The sequence below is a fragment of the Lycorma delicatula genome, chromosome 1 (assembly GCF_047948215.1).
Source record: "Lycorma delicatula isolate Av1 chromosome 1, ASM4794821v1, whole genome shotgun sequence".
Classification (NCBI taxonomy): Eukaryota; Metazoa; Arthropoda; class Insecta; order Hemiptera; family Fulgoridae; genus Lycorma; species Lycorma delicatula.
Genome location: NC_134455.1, coordinates 205,630,909 through 205,651,445, shown reverse-complemented (window position 1 = coordinate 205,651,445; position 20,537 = coordinate 205,630,909). Strand labels below are relative to the sequence as shown.

The following is a 20,537-nucleotide window of genomic DNA, read 5'->3' as shown; positions in this document are numbered from 1 at the left end:
TGTGTATAAGAATTGATTAGTATACGTGTATGCATAAAGCCTGAAACAATGTATTTATATCGCACTTATGTCTAATGTAATATTATACTATTTATAAAATTAATCTTAATTCTTTATTTAAAACTAATCGTTTGTTTTTGTCTTATTTTCCTCTGATGTTATAACTTAAAGTAATCAGTTTCACTAATATTGTAGATACATACATTGTCCGGATACAATTTTGGCCTATAAGGTTTGTTTGTTAAGAAACAAATAGAAATAAATTCCTACTTTACATTTTCCAATTAACTTGTATTACTATATTTTTTAATATTTCTTTGATAAAATTATAAAAAATAAAACTTCATTTGTACTAATTTACCGCAATAGCTTGAAAAACGTTCATTAAAATTTAAGATACGGCTTTATTTTCTTTTTTAGGGAAAGTAGTTAGACTTACCTAAAGCACGACTTATCTCATCTTTATTATGTTGACTTATACTCCGATAGAAAGATTTTTGTTCATATATTGAGGGCTTCGAACCTCAATAATGAATTATTGAGTTAGTTATTACAGAATTTGTTGATAAGAATAAAAGAGGTTTGCCATATGCTTTGTTTAAGTAAAAGTAATATACAGAGTCAAAGTCGGGAATTATCAAAAATCTTAGGGAACTTTTTCATTCCAATTTTATAAATAACCTCATTTTGAGATTTCTGTTATGAAAGTTTCTTTAAGGACGACTATCGCTGAAATAATTACTAAAATACTTTTATTACAATAACGAACACTACTTCATGACGGTAAAGAGAAAAGTTACATTTTAATACTTACTAATAGCATAATTTTCAGAATTTTTTTTTGTTGAAGTTTACAGCTTGAAAATTAAATTTACAAAAAAAAGACAAGATACAAATTTTCCCGCATTTTCCTGGTAATACAAATTCTTGCTTTTCAAATAATTTTTAGTAGAATAATGTAAAAAAGAACTTTGATTAAGTACATATTAGATTTTTAATTTATTTACTGTCGGTTACAACGCTCACAATAGCCAGGGGTCTTCTTTCATTAACAAAATAATTTCATATAAGCCTAATGTAAATCTGTGAATAATTCATATTCTTCATATTAAATAACATTGTGCATCGCCACAGATTTGTGAATGTTTTAGTGCATATTTATGTGTATGTCTGTACACGCTTCCTGTAAAATTTTATTGCTTCGTATGTACTCTCATAATAATGCATAAGTATAAAATATGTTAGTCAGTTTATTATACATAAGTTTTTAGAACATCTTTCAGTTAATAAAAGTGATATTTTGTTCGGAGGATTTGGCCAGTTGCCATAGCGACGCAGGAAATTTTATTTTTCAAGCACTTAGAATCCATGGTATGGCACGGAGCTGAGTAAGACATTAGTGGACACAACGGGGACTTTTAAAATCTGTCCACGCTTCAGTCTTAGCCCATCTGTTTCGTCGCAACTAAGGATGGGGAATAGGGGGTATGTAATGGCTTTCGTTTAGTTTCTGATACCCACGATATCTTAGAAGAAAAATATACTCCATATCTCTCTCTACCCCTTGCAATGTTAGCTATCATAAAAAAGTAATTTTACTTTACCGCATTCTTTACTCAAATAGAACCCCTCCGAATTTTGAGTAAGTATTTTTGTACGTATGTATGCACGCACATGTGTTTATATTTGTCATGTGGGTGCAGTGTAATCATAATGAAAATGAATAAAAATCCAGTTAAAGTCAAATATTTTTAATGTATTTTTTAGTTAAACACTTCGGTTATTTGGATTTAATTATCTGTGGGAAAGTCCAAAAGATGAGCAAAAAATGGAAAGTGGACTAAAGAAGCTTCTATTTTGTAATTGTGTACTGCATTTTTAAAGTTTTCCTTAATACAAAATGAAGCTAAAATACTACATATACATATATATATATATATATACATATACTAATCAAATCTCATATAGTAATCAAATTGTAATAAACTCTTGGCTATTGTTGCTATTCTGTGTACTAGGAAATTATGGAGAAAATGTAAAGAAATTCAGTAATATTAAACATAAATATCCTTAAAGTGACCTACACATTACGTTCGTTGATGCGGCGCGAGACACATTCTATTTTTTTCTATTTTGTAAAAATAGAAAAATTTAGTTTCATCATTTCACATTGGAAAACGGTTTTAAAAATAATATTGTTCAGGATGAAAGTTATCCACACATTACCTGTTATAAAATTCATCAAAGCGCGTTCGACTGCGGCAGGTCACAGTAGAATATTCCATATCAAGAATTAAGTGGTATTACGGCTAAACTTTAATCTGTGCTATCTATATATCCTACCTAAATCTTGTCATATCTCATTAATTACGGATTTATTTTCCATTGTAGTTATTTCATACTGTGTTAAAATATTATAATATATCTTTCTCGGTTAAGTGAAACAATATGTACGTAAGACCATTTTTTTTCACCAAAAAATGAAGACCCCTGATTGCAAATATTATGGCTATTTTAGTAAATAGTAGCGGGAGATTAATTCTAGATGGTGTAGTAAAATATTAAATCTTCCCAATTTTCTTAAAAATTTCATGTAATAATAAAAGTTTATTTATACCATCGTATTAAATTAGAAAGGTTTCACTAACTTACTTGAGGTATTCATTTAAATGATATGCTTTTGTTGTTACCTAGTAACCTAATATAGACCAATCAAATGGAAAATTATTTATCAATCAGACCTAATATTAAAAAAACAAGTTTACATTACCCACCGAAATTGACTTCTATCAAGCCTCCAATTTAATTTATTTTATGAAAAAAAAGCGACAAGACTAAATGTCGATTAACAAAGACTACTTTATTATAAATATTAATTTCAAGGTAAAATTTAATATTAAGGTAAAGTATTTAAGTTTAAATTAAAAAAAAAACAAAAATATTTGACTTCTATCAAGCCGAGATTTATTTTAAATGATACTTTAAAATAAAAATCTTAAAGTGTTTTGTAATATGGTAAAATTTAATGAATAATAGAAGGTGGTTTTCCTTCTTTTTTTAAAATACTTTTAGTACAGCACTACAAGAAACTAAACTATCCGAGGAAAACTTTGAATTATTTTTTTTAATTCCCCATTCACCGAGCCGAGCCAAGCCGAGCGGCTTCACTTCGGCCCAACAGACACACTTCCATCGAAGCGCATTAATAGAGGGCTATCAGTTGTATATGAACACTTTATAAATCTTTTCTCACCCCCCCAAAAAAGAAGAAAAGATTCACAATGAAACTCGTCAGTGGTAACCGTGCTTTTAGCTTCACTGATCGTTTGCTTTACCAAAGGAAAATGTAAGGGAGTTCAAATATTAAATCTTATGTAAAATATTACATCAAACAGAATAGGCTTCGGTTTAATATGCATTACGATTTTTTTTTAACCGTTACTTACAAAATTATAATAGTTTGAACTTTGGAGTTCTCTTTTATTATCCAGAACGTAATTCCATTTTATAAAATGTGTTAAAACATTGATCTGTTTATCTGTTTAATTTTTATAACTTAATTATTAATTTGATTACTTGCCTAGAATTTGATTCCTGAAAAGGTTTTGAGATATCTTTACCTGTCGTAAATTCATTCAATTTTTTCTCTGAGGTAGGGTAAAACCTCAATAATATTTGTTATCGCACAAAAATAATATTCTTTTTCTTAATAAGTAATAAAATTCAGTGACTTTATAACTCTTCGATAACTCTCGGCTATAACTCTTCAATAAATACTTAATCTCAGTATTCTTAATATTATTAATAAAATTATTAAAAGTAGGTATCAATATTACAGTATCATTAAGGATAAAAAAGGTAAGGTAGGCGCACAATCTAAACGATTTAACGAGTCGATCATTTTACTATAATTAATATAATGGTTTTAAGAAAAAATTAATAATACCGAATGCTTTTTATTAATAATTTCTTAAAAACGATAGAATATTACTTAGAATTAGAAGCGTTGATTATAGTTTACATAATGGAAGAAAAACTAAAAAATTTCAATTTGGTACGTAATACCAAAAGAGGTACAAATAAAAATTTGTAAATGTTTTCAAAATAATATTTAAATTTTAATATTTGGTTATTATAAAATTAAAAATTACAAAATCATAAAAAACAATTATTAATAACGACAGTAAATAGTATATTTTCAAATGAACGTTGTCTTAATCAAGTCAAATTGCAAAAGCAGGACTTTACTAAAATTTTAAGTTACTAAGAGGTTAAGTTTCCAAAAGCTGATGAGAATGAAATTCACTTCTCAGTACCGTAATTCTTTGAACGAATACCATTGTAGTTCCTCTAAGTACGTTAAATACTCACCGCCATATATGTGCGTGACTGAAAGGAGCTAAGGTTGTGTGTTCGTGTTCCTAAATAGACTCGAAGAACAGCTGAAATGCCATTTGTGAATAATACAATGAAAAAAAAAAAAAAACAATATTTCACTTAATTTAATGAACGGTTGTGCGCTTTAAGAATAACAATTTTTATAAAATTTACTGCAAACACAATGCTTTTAAAATATTAATTTTAGAACCGGATGAGACCGGAATACCGTTAACATTTTAGTTGTATTCTGAAAGAGTGATTGTATAATTTGATTTTTAGATAGGATGTAACAAAATTTTTAATAATCGTAATGGTAATAATAGTTTTAATAAATAATATCGTGTATTAGAATAAAACAAATTGAAATAACCGATTACACGGACTGAAAATAAATTATTGAACTGATGTTATCAATTTCTAGAATAATTTTGTTGATAGATGATTGTTATGAGAGCACTAATATTCGTAAGTTTGAACAGCTGATAGGGATTATTGAAATTTAATCTATTGCCGCTAGTAAAAAAAAAATTATTTATAAAAAAAGAAATTATAGGAGTAGTCTTAAATATTTATTTGTCCACGGATAGATACAAAAATACTTCAGTAAATCGTTTAATCGTCATCGTTAAAAGCATCGTCTAGATAGTCAGCGGTGCACTCCCGGTTAAGCCGTACTCAAGGGAAGACCGGATGATAAATGAACCTTCACCCGAGAGGAACTGAGAAAGGAAGCGGCTGAAATGAATCCTCCTGCTCGCCAGATGTTGAAGAAGAATAAAGAAAAGGAGTCAAACTGATGAATGTCTCTAACAAACAGTTAAATAAAAGACGTAAAGAAAAATAAATGTATAGAAGGTCATACCGGAAATGATTTCTGACATCGATCAGATAATAAAAAATGAGACAGCTTCTGCAAATCATTAATATACTTTCGTTCTAAACCGCAGTTTAATGACGTTTCTTAACTTGCCCTATGTGGTACACACAGTAAATTAGGCTATTAATTATTATTATTTTTTATAGTCCCAATGAATACCCCATTGCATAACGTTAGGTAATTTGTCAAAATTCAAGCCTTACTACGATATTAAATTTTATTCTCATTTCATACGATATCTATGTGGTTTGGAAATTATATCGTAAACGATAAGAACAGTTTTATGTTATAAAAAAAAAAAAAAAAAAAAAAAAAACATTCATAAACACTCATTTCTACTGTTAAACAAAAAGTTAACTTTGTTGAGATAATTAGTGAGTGATTTTACAATTAAATTTTACAACTACATCTCTATCAGATTTTTATTTTCTTCTTAATAAATTCTCTTTGGCTGCTTTTTTGATATATTTTATTTTTTTACTTTTATCAAAGATTTAGTTCTTCTTAGAGTTTCCTAGTTTCTCCTAGTTATAGTTTTATGCTCAACACCTCGGGCGCATATGCGTATTACCTTATTATTTATTCCGTATAAAATTCAGGTATTAATGGTTTTTCCAAGAAAATTTATAATTCTTTAAATGGAGTAAAATAATCTACGACATCATTAAGATCACTTAATTTTTTTGTCGAATTCATTGTATTTTTTTGTACCTTCAGCTGTGAGATAGATCATTAAGAGCAGGAGTATTTGAAAAAATGTGTAAATTGAATTATAAGATAACAGAAAAATGTAGTCGACTGGCTTTAAAAGACAAAAAGAATTTGTTTTTCTGTATTTCTTTTTTTTTGTTTTTGTTCGAATATCTATCTGTTTGTTTCTGTTTCGTGATTTTTTTTTTAATTTTAATTTATTTAATTTTCCTATAAGATTATTAATACAATGAACACTGCAAAATAATGAATGATTATTGTTATACTATTTAGTTAGGTTTCGGTTAATTTTTCAAACCGCTAAAACCTTGGTAAACGGTCTTAGTGCAAATTGATTAAAATTTATTCAATAAAGTTAGTATAAGATGTACTGGTGATAAAAACATCAAGTGATTTCTTGGTTTTTACTGCTACAGAAAAAAACTATTTCTATAGTTTCCATATAACGCATGCAAGCTTCATTATCTTAATAGGCAGGCGACCTGATGCGAGACACAAGTTACTTCCGAAAGCGATGACTACAATTCACGCCACATTTAGTAACAGAATTGTACAATGCAGTCTTTTATTTTTACCTTCTTCACCGAGCTGAATTTACTATAGCTAATTAGCATGCCAAGCTCGTTACTATTTAGCCTAAAATTAATCCCTTTAGTTTGTTTACCACACGGATCAGTTGTATTGTGGAAATTATTACTTTTAGAGTAATCAGCTCTGACTATTATCTTATTATTTTACCCGTATTACACACGGAACAGCCATATGAAAGAATGAAACAGATAAAATAAAGAAATAAATTCTTGTCTGTCGTGAAATAATGTATCGCATATGATTCTAAAACTACGGAAAATTTTACTAAATAAATCATTAAGCGATGCATACATCCTACAAAATTACCCTAGGTATTTCCCTTTTGGTCATTATTTGTATTTATGTCATAATAGTTATAAATATCATTAAAGAATGTTTTACGTATGCGACTATGAAAGAATACTTTCTAACAACTACTTCTTAAACAACTATATGGGAAATTGCTCAAAATAAAGTAAGAAAATAACAGAATAAAAAAAGATAGCTTCCGAATGGAGAAAATGTAAGAATTGCAATTTCGTAAATTATCTATGTATTTATTTATCCATTATAATTTACTAAAAAATTTACTGAAAAATTTACACAGAAGTTGGTATGGTTTGTGACTAAGGTAATTTAGTACGATTGTGAACTCAAATATATGGTAGCACGTATAACCAATATCATTCGGAAAGATGATGACGATGCGCAAAAGCTGTCATTTGATTACGGCAATCAAAAGTAATATATACCAATGTACGTGGTTTTTTACGCATACAAAATCAATCATCGGATTACTCAACTTCATTAACTATTCTCTTATTAACTTTTGTACTATAAAATGTAATACGGAACAATTATCGAAAACGAAAGAAAACGTTTTTCTTCGATAAATTACATCTCACAAATCATTTTATTCAAAATAAAAATATTGCGTCCTATTAAAACTGTTTTTTGCGTTACTGTTATGAGTTACAATTTATCTGAAGAAAACTTGCAAAAATTATGGGATATAAGAAAAAACTACTGTTTCCCACTATTATTCCCAGTAGTGCAATATTTCTTTCAACAATGCATCAGTTTAATCAAAATAATAATGGTTGTAAACGAACTAATAAAAGTAATAAATTTCTGTTAAAAGTTCCATATTCTTTCTCAAGAATAACAATCATTTCGTTTGATTCATCACCGCGCTTGATTCTTTACCTCGTAACTAACACTTTTACTGGGTTCACCGTAACTAATGGCTATATAATGACTATAATTACTCTCAGGGAAAAATGTCTGATTTCTGTTTCTTGTACTTTTGGTTCCTTACATGCGTACAACCGTAAAAAAAACTGGTAAGGCTAGCGTAAGGCGACTAATTAATTAATAACAACATTTCTGTTGTTGAATACTCCATTGAAAACAATTTTTTTATATCAGAGGTCACATCAACTATCTATATTTAAGGACAGAAATTTTTATAGTTTAAATATTTATAATTTTTTTAACGGTCATTTTCGATATCAAGGCGTATTTTTTTTCATATGCTTAGGTTCTCAGAAAAGGGAGGAACCGTTTTCTAAAAAATCGTGTTTTAACAATTATATTACGTATTTAACAGTTATTTGTATACGCATAATTGCAGTTAAAAATTGGATCGAAAAAATAATAATTTACATTAAAAGAATAGAGAATCTCGTTTGTTAATAAATATAATGGTAGTTTCACGTAAATAGAGAATTAACTATTAACTTTGAACTTGTTCGTAAATGTATTTCTCTTTGTAGAAGTGATTGTCAATAAAACACAAACAGTCGATATTCCCGACACTTTTAATCAAAATTCTCCTTACCTTCACATCCGTTTTTCCATCCGGTTATTAACACAAATTAGAAACTCTATGAAGTATTATAATATTAATATGGGTTATAGATATTCTGTATTATTAAAACAAGTTATTTGGGTATAATATTTTTTATTATACGAGTAATGCATAATATTTTTTATATAATACATCTTTAGTGTATCGTTTGATAATCTGATATAATATTTTCACTTAAAAATATAATAAATTTAGTCAAATAACTATAGTAAAAATAGATTAAAAAAAGATAAGGTAAGTGATCCTTACCTTAATCTTAATCTGGTTAGTAATGTGTCAGTATACAGATGTCATTTCTCTGCACACTTCCTTATTTTTAACAAGATGAAGATATCTCACCTTTGATTTTCGTGTGAACGGCGGTTTTTTATTGGCCTACCTGTATTTTAATAAAGAAATATTATAGTATTTTAATAAAGAAATTTGACGCTTGTGTGTAGGGTCTAGTTGTCGAACGAATGTGTAGTGCATTGTATTCTGAAAATCAGTGCGTTTCTGACTGCAAAATAAGAAAGGCATGGGAAAAGTTCTTGGGAAAACTGAGAAGCTGGTTTTTTAATTTAATTTATAAATTAAATAATAAATAAATTTTATCGCAATTTGTTTTAACTGGCTTGTTCATCAAATCATATTCTACAGTCTTTGACCAAAATAGTTATTTAAATTGTTTTATCAGCACGAGTAGAATTTTTTGCAACAATAAATTATAGTTAATTTTTTTTTGTGTAATATTTATTTTAAAAATTTCTTAACAAAGTTACAAAAGGATTGAATTTGAAGTTTTATTAAAAAGCAAAATGGAATACGCTTTATACATTTTTTGAAGTTGTTATAGATTTTCTTCAAATAAATTTCAACTACTAACAATACCGCAGATAAAAGAGATTTTAAATCGGAGAAAATACGGGATTTTAACTGGATAATACCGGATTTTAAATACGTATCTCCTTTCTAGAAAAATATTATTTTTAAATTATTTACACACTGCTAAGGTGTTTTTATCTGACCGCAGAACAGCATTTATGTTATAGTCGTAATATGAATAAAACATTTTTATTTCATTGAATAAATACTGACACGCTTATAAATTAAAACTGAGTTTCTTAATTACTTACCAGTTTACAAGAGCGCACCACTTTTCACATCTTTCTTATTTATTTTTACCAAAATAAATATATTTACTTTTTATTCTACTTTAAATATAAATTAGATTATGATGTGAACAACGTTACATCAATGCATTAATTTTCATTTGTTCTTTCAATGCCCAATTCACAGTGAAAATGTTTTTTCTGACTTTTTTTTTAAAGATCCTTCCTAAAAAACCAAGCATTTATACATTTATCCACACTAGACTGCTGCTAGTGCAATTTTTTTCTTTTTTCCGTTATGTCTATTCTACTCTGTTACAATTCTAAAATTAAAAACCCGTTCTAGTTATTCTGTACCACAGAAATCATTAGTTTCTTGGAGTTCATAATATTTGTTTTTCATAACTGCTTTCTTAGTTGTTCAAAGTGAAAAGAGAAAGAATAAAATCGACAGAAATTAATTGTTTAGACGTGTGTCCCATACAGTCACTTCAGAAGTTAAATATAATTAATTGCCTTGACGTAATTTGAACATACATAAAACTTTTATCATCAAGTATTTACCTAATCTTTAATGTTTTGAATATACAAGCTGAAGATTTGCATTTCATCTAGTTGGGAATTTAAGATCCAATAATAATTCCATGTGCTTAAATATATGGTTTTGCAATGTAAGCAGTAAAATACTCTACAACTTCGTTACCTATTTTTATGTCGTTGAAGTATTTTTCATTAGTATTGGATTTTATGCTCAATCTGTTTGGAGTATATTTATTTCTATACAAGTTGTAGATGATGAAATGTTCTTTTTTTTTTATTCTTGAATTGCATTTTTCCTATAATATTTTCTAAAATTACTTTCGAGCATGAAACTTACATTATACGTCTTTTATTGATGTTATTATACGAAATTAGCAGGCAACTGCAAAACATAAACACGAGCGAAAATACCATTTTCATCAAATATCTTGGATAGACACTACAATTATTTTTGGGATGAAATGTAGAAATTTAAAAAACTGCAACTGAGACATAGAAGAAAGAGATGAGATAGGTGAATTAAAAAAAAAAAAAATACTATAAATGTAATTTAATAAGAAACCGTAGGAAAACACAGACAAATGACTGGAAAAGCAAATACTATAACAATGAATGGATACCTTTTGGAAAGACTAAATATGCTTCAAAATTAGATTAGAACACTTACTATATTGGAAAAAATTCCTCACACTATAAAAATCTATCGGTGTTAATATACAAAGGAAAGCAGGAACAGATATATGGAAATATTTCATCAATTCATGTTTACATTTATTCTTTCAACAACTATTATCCTCTCATGAATAAATTGCATTCAGTGAATAGTTTTTAGACAAATGGAATACATGATGAAAGTTGCAACTGATAAAGTTCAGTTTGGTTTTGGGAAGACAAGCGTAAGATAGGAAAGTTGGCATCAAAATAATTTTACAAGGTACGTTAAGAAGCATGATTGCAAAGCAATTGCATGGCAATTATATATATGAACAAATCATATGATATGTAGAATGGAAGGAAACGTACAAAATTTTAAGGAAAAACGTTTCAATATACAATGTTACAAGTTCAATGTTTATTTACTATATATACAAGAAATCAGTAAATATGATAACATTAAAAACAAAGAAAGATAAGTTCTAATTAAAAAGAACTTTCTACTTTTGGTGGAAATCGTAAGAAAAAATACTGAATGGCACATTAAATACAAAATAACCACTCAAAAACAAATGTAAGGACCTGTAACAGAAAAACTATAATGAAACATTAAATTTTAAGATCGCAGAATATAATAAAATATAAAGAAATTATAGAATTTTTTTATCTTAACAAAAACATAATAAAATTAATGAAGTTATCATGACGTCAAAAGTAGGCTGATTAGTACCAAACCGTTTTGTTTGTTAATCATGTAAAAACAGCATTGTAGAAAAGAGGGTTGTGGTAACAAATTTCTTTTTAAATATTCTTACACATATTTTTGTGGACATAGCCCTTTATGGTATGGAACATTTACAACAATATTAGCATAAAGAATAAGAAGTAAAGTATTAAAAAAATGTTGAAAATTATATAGGATGATGAAATTTGTTGTGTAAAGGTATTGACAAATAGAATAAAAGAATTATTACCAAATCCAATAAAGAGACGATTCGTTGATAAATCATATATATTAAAATATAATTTTTTTTTTTTTTTACAATAGAGAAATGTATAAAAAGTAAAACCTGTAAATAAATATGAAAATTAGAAATTAAAGACTGATAGTAGAGGCAGAAAAAGGTAGTAAATATTTTGAGGATAAAGCTCAGAACAAAAAACAAATGCAAAACAAGTTCAAATGATTGAGAACCAAAAGATAATTAAATTTTAATTTTTTTGGTAAATATAAGTTTTCCTCATGAAGAAACTAATTCATAAATATATTTTTAGTGAAATTTTTTTCACAGTGTTTCTAAAGCATAAAATCATCGATTACACACATTATTTAAGGAGTTAAAAAAACAGCTAATGAAATTATGAATCTGTCCATGGCTATTTCTACAACTATCAAAAGTTTTATTATGAAAAACAAAACTTCCTCAGTAACATTTAATTTATTGTTGCTTTTTTAAGTTGACTATTACAAACTACGTTTGAAACTGACAAATATATTTTCTATGATCACATTTTATGGATTTCAATATTTTGTTAAAGTGATAATAAATTTACAGAATCTAGTTCTGTACTGTGATCGCTTTATTTTTCTAAGCATTTTTTACTTATTTTCTACATTATTATTTTTATCATATGAAGGAAAAATTTTAATAAAACTTAAGTTTTAACAAAACTGCAAGATTGTAAGCCATCAAATTTAATAAATGACTAAATCTGCAAACATGTTACGGGGTTATTAGAATATCAATATTTCCTCTGAAATTAATTATGATTTTCTTAAAATTTAATTCTACTGTTTTCAAAGCCTTTTTAAACATATTAGTCTTTCTTTGTATTACTGTAACAATTTTATTTTGCATGTAACCTCCTGCTTCATTGTTGTTTATTAATCTCTCACGTTAGAGAATAAGTAATTTTACTCGATTTCTTTTCGAATCTGTCTCCTTCACGTTCATGTCAATTCATTCAAACTACCATTCCTCGACTTAAAATAAAAATTACAAAAAGTGACATCTCATATACAATTGAGGTTAAGTGTACAATTATATCCATATGTAATATACAATTTGAGGTTTTCAATAAATGGAAGTGTAGGCTATAGTAACTCAGTAGTGGATTAAATATAATTAAATTTCAGTCGTTTTCAACAATGATTATTATTTTATAAAAATCGTATTATTTGATAAAAAAATAAATAAATCTTTGAATAAAAATTCCGCTCAAAGGGCAGCTGAAGCATTTTTGTGGCATTTGCTTCTGAATGGAAAATGTTTTGCATGTGGTTAAAAAACTGATTATTTCAGGTACATCATCGGGCGGGTGCCATCTCGCTGATGATAGGATATACGACCGGAACCTGAAAGCAGGAGACCGAGCAGATACCGGGGAGATATGTCACATTGGGGGAGTGACGTCATGATCCAACAGCCTGACTGAAATGGATACGATGGAAAACGTGAGGCCAGTGGTCAGGTCAGCGCCAAATACTCCTTCCACGTCACCGACTCCTCAAGAGCCGGTCGACTTAGTGCGACTGGACTACGTTGAGGAACTTGGATCACGGTTGGAAGTAGTAGAAAGTGAGCTTCAACATGCATGGCGAGCGCTGGCTATTCTTTCGCAGGAATACACTAGAATCTGGGAACGATTAGAAAGACTAGAAGACATGCTATGTGATCAGCAAAGTGTAATATCGCAGCTTATAAAATTTTATTCATCTGTCGATAGTACACAAAGTCAGGCAGTTGAGTCATCATTGGCAGAATTAGGAATTAGACCATCAAGAGAGATAAGGTATGGTGCAGGAGCTATTACATCAGGTCAAAGTTCATCAGATGTTATCATCTCTGAAATGGACTTGGACATGGGTTCCGATGAAGCTTTCTACCGCAGTCTTAACAATGCTTACAGAGATGACCTAATTTGCCCATGTCCAAGTAGCTCGGTGCCTGGATCTAGTGCTCCGCAGCTGGGAATGATTTGGGAAGAATCTGAGGAAGACAGTAATGGAAACGGCAAAAGAAGTAAAACGAAAAGAGATAATCAAGATGTCTTCACTGCACTAGATTACAGAGAGTATCGCGGGAACTCACCATGTGTTAGCGAACAAGATTTAGAGCAAGCATCTCAATTATCAGCAATTGATCAGGCCGCATTACAAAAGCTAAGAGAATTAGACTCACTTTCTACGAAGTTAAAAAAAGATTCTCAAAATCTTAAAAAGATCCAGAACAGTTTTCTCGCATTACATAATAAAGAAATTACTCAACAGTCAAATTCGGAATACATAGTCTCAGAACCAGATGCAGATTTTATTGCAAACCAACTTAGAAGATTATATAGTTCAGACAACGAATCAAATAGTTGGAATTTTCGTGGAACTGGTAGCAATAGTAGTAGCAGCCATCACAGAACGTTACCAGATATTCCATTATTAGGAAAACATTCAGATACTGATGACTCTCTTTCCAGCTACGTCAGAAATATTTCTTCAACACCAACATCGCCAAGAAAATATATTCATCCAGATTCTCCTGCCGTTTCAAGAAAATATGCTTCTACAGGACGATTACACGTGTCTTCATCGCTTAATTCAGATCTTAGTGCTTCGAGAAGATCATTACCATTATCGCCTAAGTCTTCATCATTTGTTCTGACTGACACAGTGACTTCTAGGTTATCTCCATCTTTATTTACAAATTCAAACGACTCTACTTCTGCAACAGATCAGACTGTTATGATAAGAACAAGACAAGATGGTTATATAGGATCAAATGAGAATTTAGCTATAGACATGTCTAGTAGTCAACAAACATACCGCGCATCAGGTTCGAATAGCCCTCCACCTCCTGCCCCACAAGATTCCACAAACACTCTTTATATACCTCAAAATGATCTGCGGGGAGATGCTTTTAATAGGCTAAGTCCAGTAGCTATGTATGATTCAACAGGGGCAAGATCCACTTCAGTAACATCATTGAGCTCAGAAAACCAAGGACATCTTAGTCCGCACAACGTTCATTCACCAAAATCACCAAGAGGTTCACCTAAACAGCTTCAGTCCTCTTCTTCCAATATAGTAACTCCTAAATCGGATTCAGGCTTTTACTCTTTAAGTGGTTGGTCAAGTATGGAGAAATCACCAGTATCCCCAAAATCTGGGGGATACGCGACGAAAAATCCTACATCTTATGCTTCAGAAAATCTAATCCACATAGGTAGAATATCTCAACAACATCCTATAGCATCAACAAGAGTGCATTCACATTCTCCTCGTAGTTCACGGACATGCGACACTAATGCAAACCTATACTATGATTCAGAACTAAGTGATGCTCAGGATCTTCTTCCTGGGGGTCACCGAACATCATCGTTTACTACTGTTAGAACGCCGACCAGTTTACATGATTCTGTAAACAATTTCGTCCCACCTCCTGCTCCATCAGAATCATCTTTACAGTTAAGACGACCTTACGATTATTCAGAAACAAATCAGCGAATTTCGTCACATCAACCCGATTTCCTTTATCATAGGGATGAAGCAACCATATATTCAGTTGCAGGTAGTAACAGACCACATGATTTTACTTCTGTTTACACAAGTGGGGCTAGTTTTCTTCCTAGTACAACCGTTTCAGCTGTGCCAGATTTAATTGGACCTCATACGAGACATAAAGATTATATTCAACAAAGAAGCCATTCAACTAGTTCTTACTCATCTCCAGGACATTCATCTAAAAAATCTCTTACTAGAGTTCATTCGACAGGTTCTGTTCCCAGTACAACACCTGTAAATTCTAGCGTTACTAATTTGGAAGGTTACAAAACAGCAATGTATAGAACTATGTTCCCTACAGGAAAAATAACAGATGCACTAACTTACTATCCAACAGGAAATACTTATACTCCTGCTCACGGTGGTCACTATTCAACTGATCCAACGCCATGGAAAGTCGATGATAGATCACAGATGGTAAGGGATACAACGGCTAGTACGATACGTTCCTCAAGTTCAGAAACAACGTATGGAGCACAAAGGTGGTGTGAACCTCGCTACTACTCAGTAACAACGAAGGATCTATCTTATAATGATGGCTGGGTTGATAGATCTGCAGAAAGTTATGTTGAAAATCGAGGCAGAGGAAATATTCCTGAGCTGATTCCAACCCAAGTACAAAACAGCACAAAATATTACGATCCTAGTAGTGTTATTGTCTCACAGTCTGGGTATATATCAATCGCTGCAGATATTAAAGAACCAAGTGAAGAAAAAACCAAAAAGCCTAAAAGGGTAGGAAGCTTAAAAGCTGCAATGAATTCTGTTAGTAACTGGTTGCCTGATCTCCATTTACCTAAAAGACATCGTTCCTATTCATTACCATCTGGTGTACGCAAAGAAGATCTTATTATGTCTAAAGAAAGTGGTAAAGTTTACAGTTCTAATGTTAAAGGATCTGGAATACAAAGAAAGAAAAAGAAATTGCCCCTTGTTTCTACTATGTCTGGTATATTACAAAAGGCTAAGTGGAGAAGTCAAAACAGTTCATACGCAATGTCAGATCCAGAATGTCAATCTGAATCAGAATGGGGAGGAAGAAGTGCTTACGATGATAGTGAGGATAGTGTATTTTCTGATGCTCAGTCTGAAGTAAGTAACTTTTCTAAAATGTCTCAAAGAACTGCTCCTCCCCTCTTTTCTACAGTTTCTATTCAGCCACAAGCCCAACAGTCTCAGTTACAGTTACAAAAACGAGATCAAGAGGTCTCTTCTTATCAGCAACAGCTACACCAGCAACAGCAACAAATACCAATGCAAATACAACAACAACATCAATATCAACAACAGCAACAACAGATTCAACATAATGTACAGTTACAGCAAATGCAACAAATACAGTATCAACAGCAGTTACACCTACAGCAGCAAAGGCAGTATCGACAGCAGGAAGAGTTATATCAACAGCAGGCATTAGTACAGCAGCAACAACTGCAACTTCAACAGCAACAGCTTATTCAGCAGCAGCAACATCACTATCAACAACAGCAGCAATTACAGATGCAGCAGCAGCAGCAGGAACAACAACATGGCCTAGAACAACAAAAGCAAAAGGAAGAAGAGCAACAACATCAACAGCAACTGCAACAGCAACAACATCTTACTGCACAAAATGAAGAACAGATGGAATTGGATGATAGTCAAATTTCCAAGATGCAAACTTCCACTCCACAAACAAGAGAAAGTCAGATAGAAGATGAACCAAGTGATATAGAAAAGAAGGAATTTTATGATGATGATGATGATGAACCTCCGCTTTCAGCAAGTTTGTTTATGACAGTGGGGGACCTCAAAAAGAGTTCATTGTCTTCAACCAGTGATGATCAAGCTAGCGATGATAATATGCATTTTCCACCTGTAACATTAGGAAGCGCCTCACGGGAATTTGCTGTTTCAAGAGCTCTAGGAAAATATAGACGCAGGCAATCAGCTTCTACATCAGATGATTTATCAGCAGATGATACAATAACGAGTAGGCATGAAGAATCTTTGCCAATAATTACGAGAGATGAAGAAGAAGAGGAGATGCGCAGAAATGAAATATTTGAAAAAATAAATTCCGAGGAATCAAAGAAAATGATGCAAAGTAATTTACAGCTGGAAGAACAGTATGTACAAGACGGATTAATTAATTCCCAGTCAAAAAACCATAGCATTACCGCAAGACAACATATGCCACCAAGACATCAGCAGAGCCTTGAAATACCATGGGGAGGACGTGGATCAGGCGATACTGATGATGACAATAGAAGTACTCATTCATGGAGGAGCACTTCAAGAGTGTCTTCCAGACGGCAGAGTACAGAAGACAGCATAGATAGCGAAGATGAATGGTATTGTTACGAATTAAGAAAATTGGAAGAACTCGAGCGACAATCTATTGTTGAAAGTGAACGAAGGCAAGAGGAAGAGAAACATCGATATGAACCGGACGATGAAACAAGAGTACAAATGAGTTCCGTGCTGCAAGAACTGAAAATGAAAGTACGACAAACTGAATCAATACAGGAGCAAAGAAGGCCTTCAGTTGAACTGCGAAGACAACAGTCACTACAACGCAGACCTTCACTAGAACAACAGATTCAACAAAGTCAAGGGCTTCAACAACGTAGACCATCATCCGAGCTTGACCAACTCCAGCAGCAACAGCAACGCCGTGCCTCCATAGAAAGGCGATTATCAGAAGAACGAAGATCTTCATTCGATAAGTATAATGATGAAGATCGAAGACCGTCGATCGAAAGAATGCCCACTATGAATCAGAGAAGAGCGTCCCTAGAGAAAGTATTAGAAGACCATAGGAGAGCTTCAATAGCAGCAGAATTAGAGAAAAAGGAAAGAAAAAGAGAACCTGAACAAGAAGATTCTTCGGGTGAAACCAGCGGTCCTGATAGTCCCAACCAGAGCGCTGAGGAATTAGAAACCGAGGAAGTAATTCAAGAAGAACTTGAAATGATGCGTCGTAGTTCTAGCGGTTCTACCATGAAAACTAATAAAGAAGGTGGTACTGTCTCTCGTGAAGGATCAGTGAGCGTTCCACCGAGTGAAATGTCAATAAGCTTAGCGGAAGGATGGGATAGTGAAGAAACAGCAACAGTACGAGAAGGACCTGCTAGTGAAGAGGATCAAGGACCTCCAGGTACTCCGTCACTCCCCCGGTTTAAATTTCCCCCTGCAGAGACCTTTCCATCAGTTTCTGAGGAAGAATCGACTACACAAACACCAAAAGATTCCAAAGATGCTGGTGGACCACTCGGTAGTAAATGGAAACTTCTGAAAGCGCTGAAAGAAAGAAAAGCTGAAGAGAAATGTCAAGAAGCAGAAAAAGCTGCTGCAGCAACTTCAGCTACAACAACTGTAAGTTTTTAAATTATATTTCATCATAAATTGTAGTTTACTGTTTTACCCATTTTTCACTGAAGAACTTTTCGTTTTGAGTAATAACCACAGTAATTAATTCATTCTTAAATTCAATAATACAAAATATAAATTTTATCTATATCGCTCCACATTTTGTCATTTTTTACTGTGTGTGAAAATACATAAGACTTCAATCATTTATTACCAATTAATTTAGAGTAATTAAATTCATAAATAGATTTGTACAAATAAATTATATTTAAATTATCATAAAAATATTCTTTCTTTTAAACTTAACTCTTATTGGAAATTAAGAATATGCCTTACAATTATTTGTAAAATGAACCCATTTTTACAACAAAAAAATGCAAAACCATAATAAAACTACACTCTTCTTAAAGCGTATTAGTATAGCACTAATGAAAATGGTTTTTATTTACAAAAATACGAGAAATAAGAGAATTCTGACTTAAAAAAAAAGAAAGAAAAACTAGAAATTTTGTCATATTATTTGTCGATACTTGTCGTTACAAAGATATCATGTTGTTACAACTAAATGGAAGCCGTAACTGCTTTGTTGAAATAGGAAAAATAATAGTAGTAACGTTCGAAAAAGTGTGAAAGAAGCTGTTTCAGTACTTTACTTTTCTGTCTTATTGTGCTTTTATACAAGGACACCGACCGCACCCTGAAACAATGCTACTAACAAAGCCCGTACCACTGTCCCCCATCACAGCGGCTCGTGCTTCTATCTCTCTGACTGTCTTTAGTCGTCGGGAAAATCCTTTTGTAAGAACTCTTCCAGTCTGTTATAAGAACACAAATAAAAAGAGGATTAAAGGAACACTGAATGAAAGCAGTGAGGTATAACGTAAAAGTAGAAGGAGGCATATTTTAAAATCAATGGGCGAACATTAAACTTCATTATAATACTTTAGAAAAGGTTTATTTTATTAATAAAAGATACACATAAAATTGAGCTTAGGAGTTGTTTTAATATTTTGATAGAAATGTGATTTACTTAAATAAAATCCATTGTTTTTCTTTTATTAGTTATTTAAAGTGTTTTATCATTTATACATAGCCGATTGAGAATAATATATTCTACTGATCAATGACAACTTCCTATACTTAAATTTCAGTGTCATTTTATTCCGTTTTCGCGATTACAGTATTATCTAGAATATACTCGTAGTTCTATTACATAACATACTGTACTATATCATTTTCTTTCGTGTAATTTATTTCCCACTGTATTTATTTTACATAAATAGAGCATATATTTTCTAATGTAGAAATATAGTAAATCTCGTTAATAATTTCCCATCAACCGGTTTGAACCTATAGCGATTTTTTGTTTAAGTTAAACATTACAACGATTTACTTTTACTTCAGATTATACACAACTCGTTTTCACGTTAATATTTATCGTATAATCACTTGTAAATCTTAAATCACAATTTATTTCTTAATCCGTTACTTTTGTTATAATTTATGTGAGCTTTGAAAATATTTCTGGTAAGTTTAAAACATTTCATTAATAATACAGAATCAACCAACCCCATCTGTATTGACGAGATTAGTCTTTATTAATTTTTTCAAAACTTTTCTACCGGTTAAATTTGATTTTGTGAATATGTTTAGAGATAAATTAGTACTAAAGCTTTATGAAAACTTTTAATATTCACTTTAATTTTTTTTTTAATTTTAGTAATTTTTACAGGCATTAGATACTGTATGTAACGTAAATTATTGTTCTAATTTTAACTGTATAAACCTACAACGCATGAAAAAGTCCGATTATAGGGGTATTACAGGGACATTTCTTTAATCTTACAACTAAAAAAATATCTTTTACACAACTCTAATCTAAAATATAACAATGATATATTAACTTAATCTTTTAAGGCTTATTTTTTTTTTTTTTTT

At 30.9% G+C, this 20,537-nt stretch overlaps 2 protein-coding genes across 4 annotated transcripts in view; both read left to right on the top strand.

Annotated features, from left to right (window-relative positions):
* unc-13 overlaps nucleotides 1–20,537 on the top strand; it is a 915,368-nt gene that overhangs the window by 452,308 nt on the left and 442,523 nt on the right. The window lies entirely within an intron of this gene.
* LOC142318519 (uncharacterized) overlaps nucleotides 13,003–20,537 on the top strand; it is a 33,451-nt gene continuing 25,916 nt past the window's right edge. Inside the window, exon 1 of the mRNA XM_075355083.1 lies at nucleotides 13,003–18,605. Coding sequence (XP_075211198.1) covers nucleotides 13,131–18,605 — 5,475 coding nt within the window. The 5' untranslated portion in view covers nucleotides 13,003–13,130. The remainder of the gene's footprint in view (nucleotides 18,606–20,537) is intronic.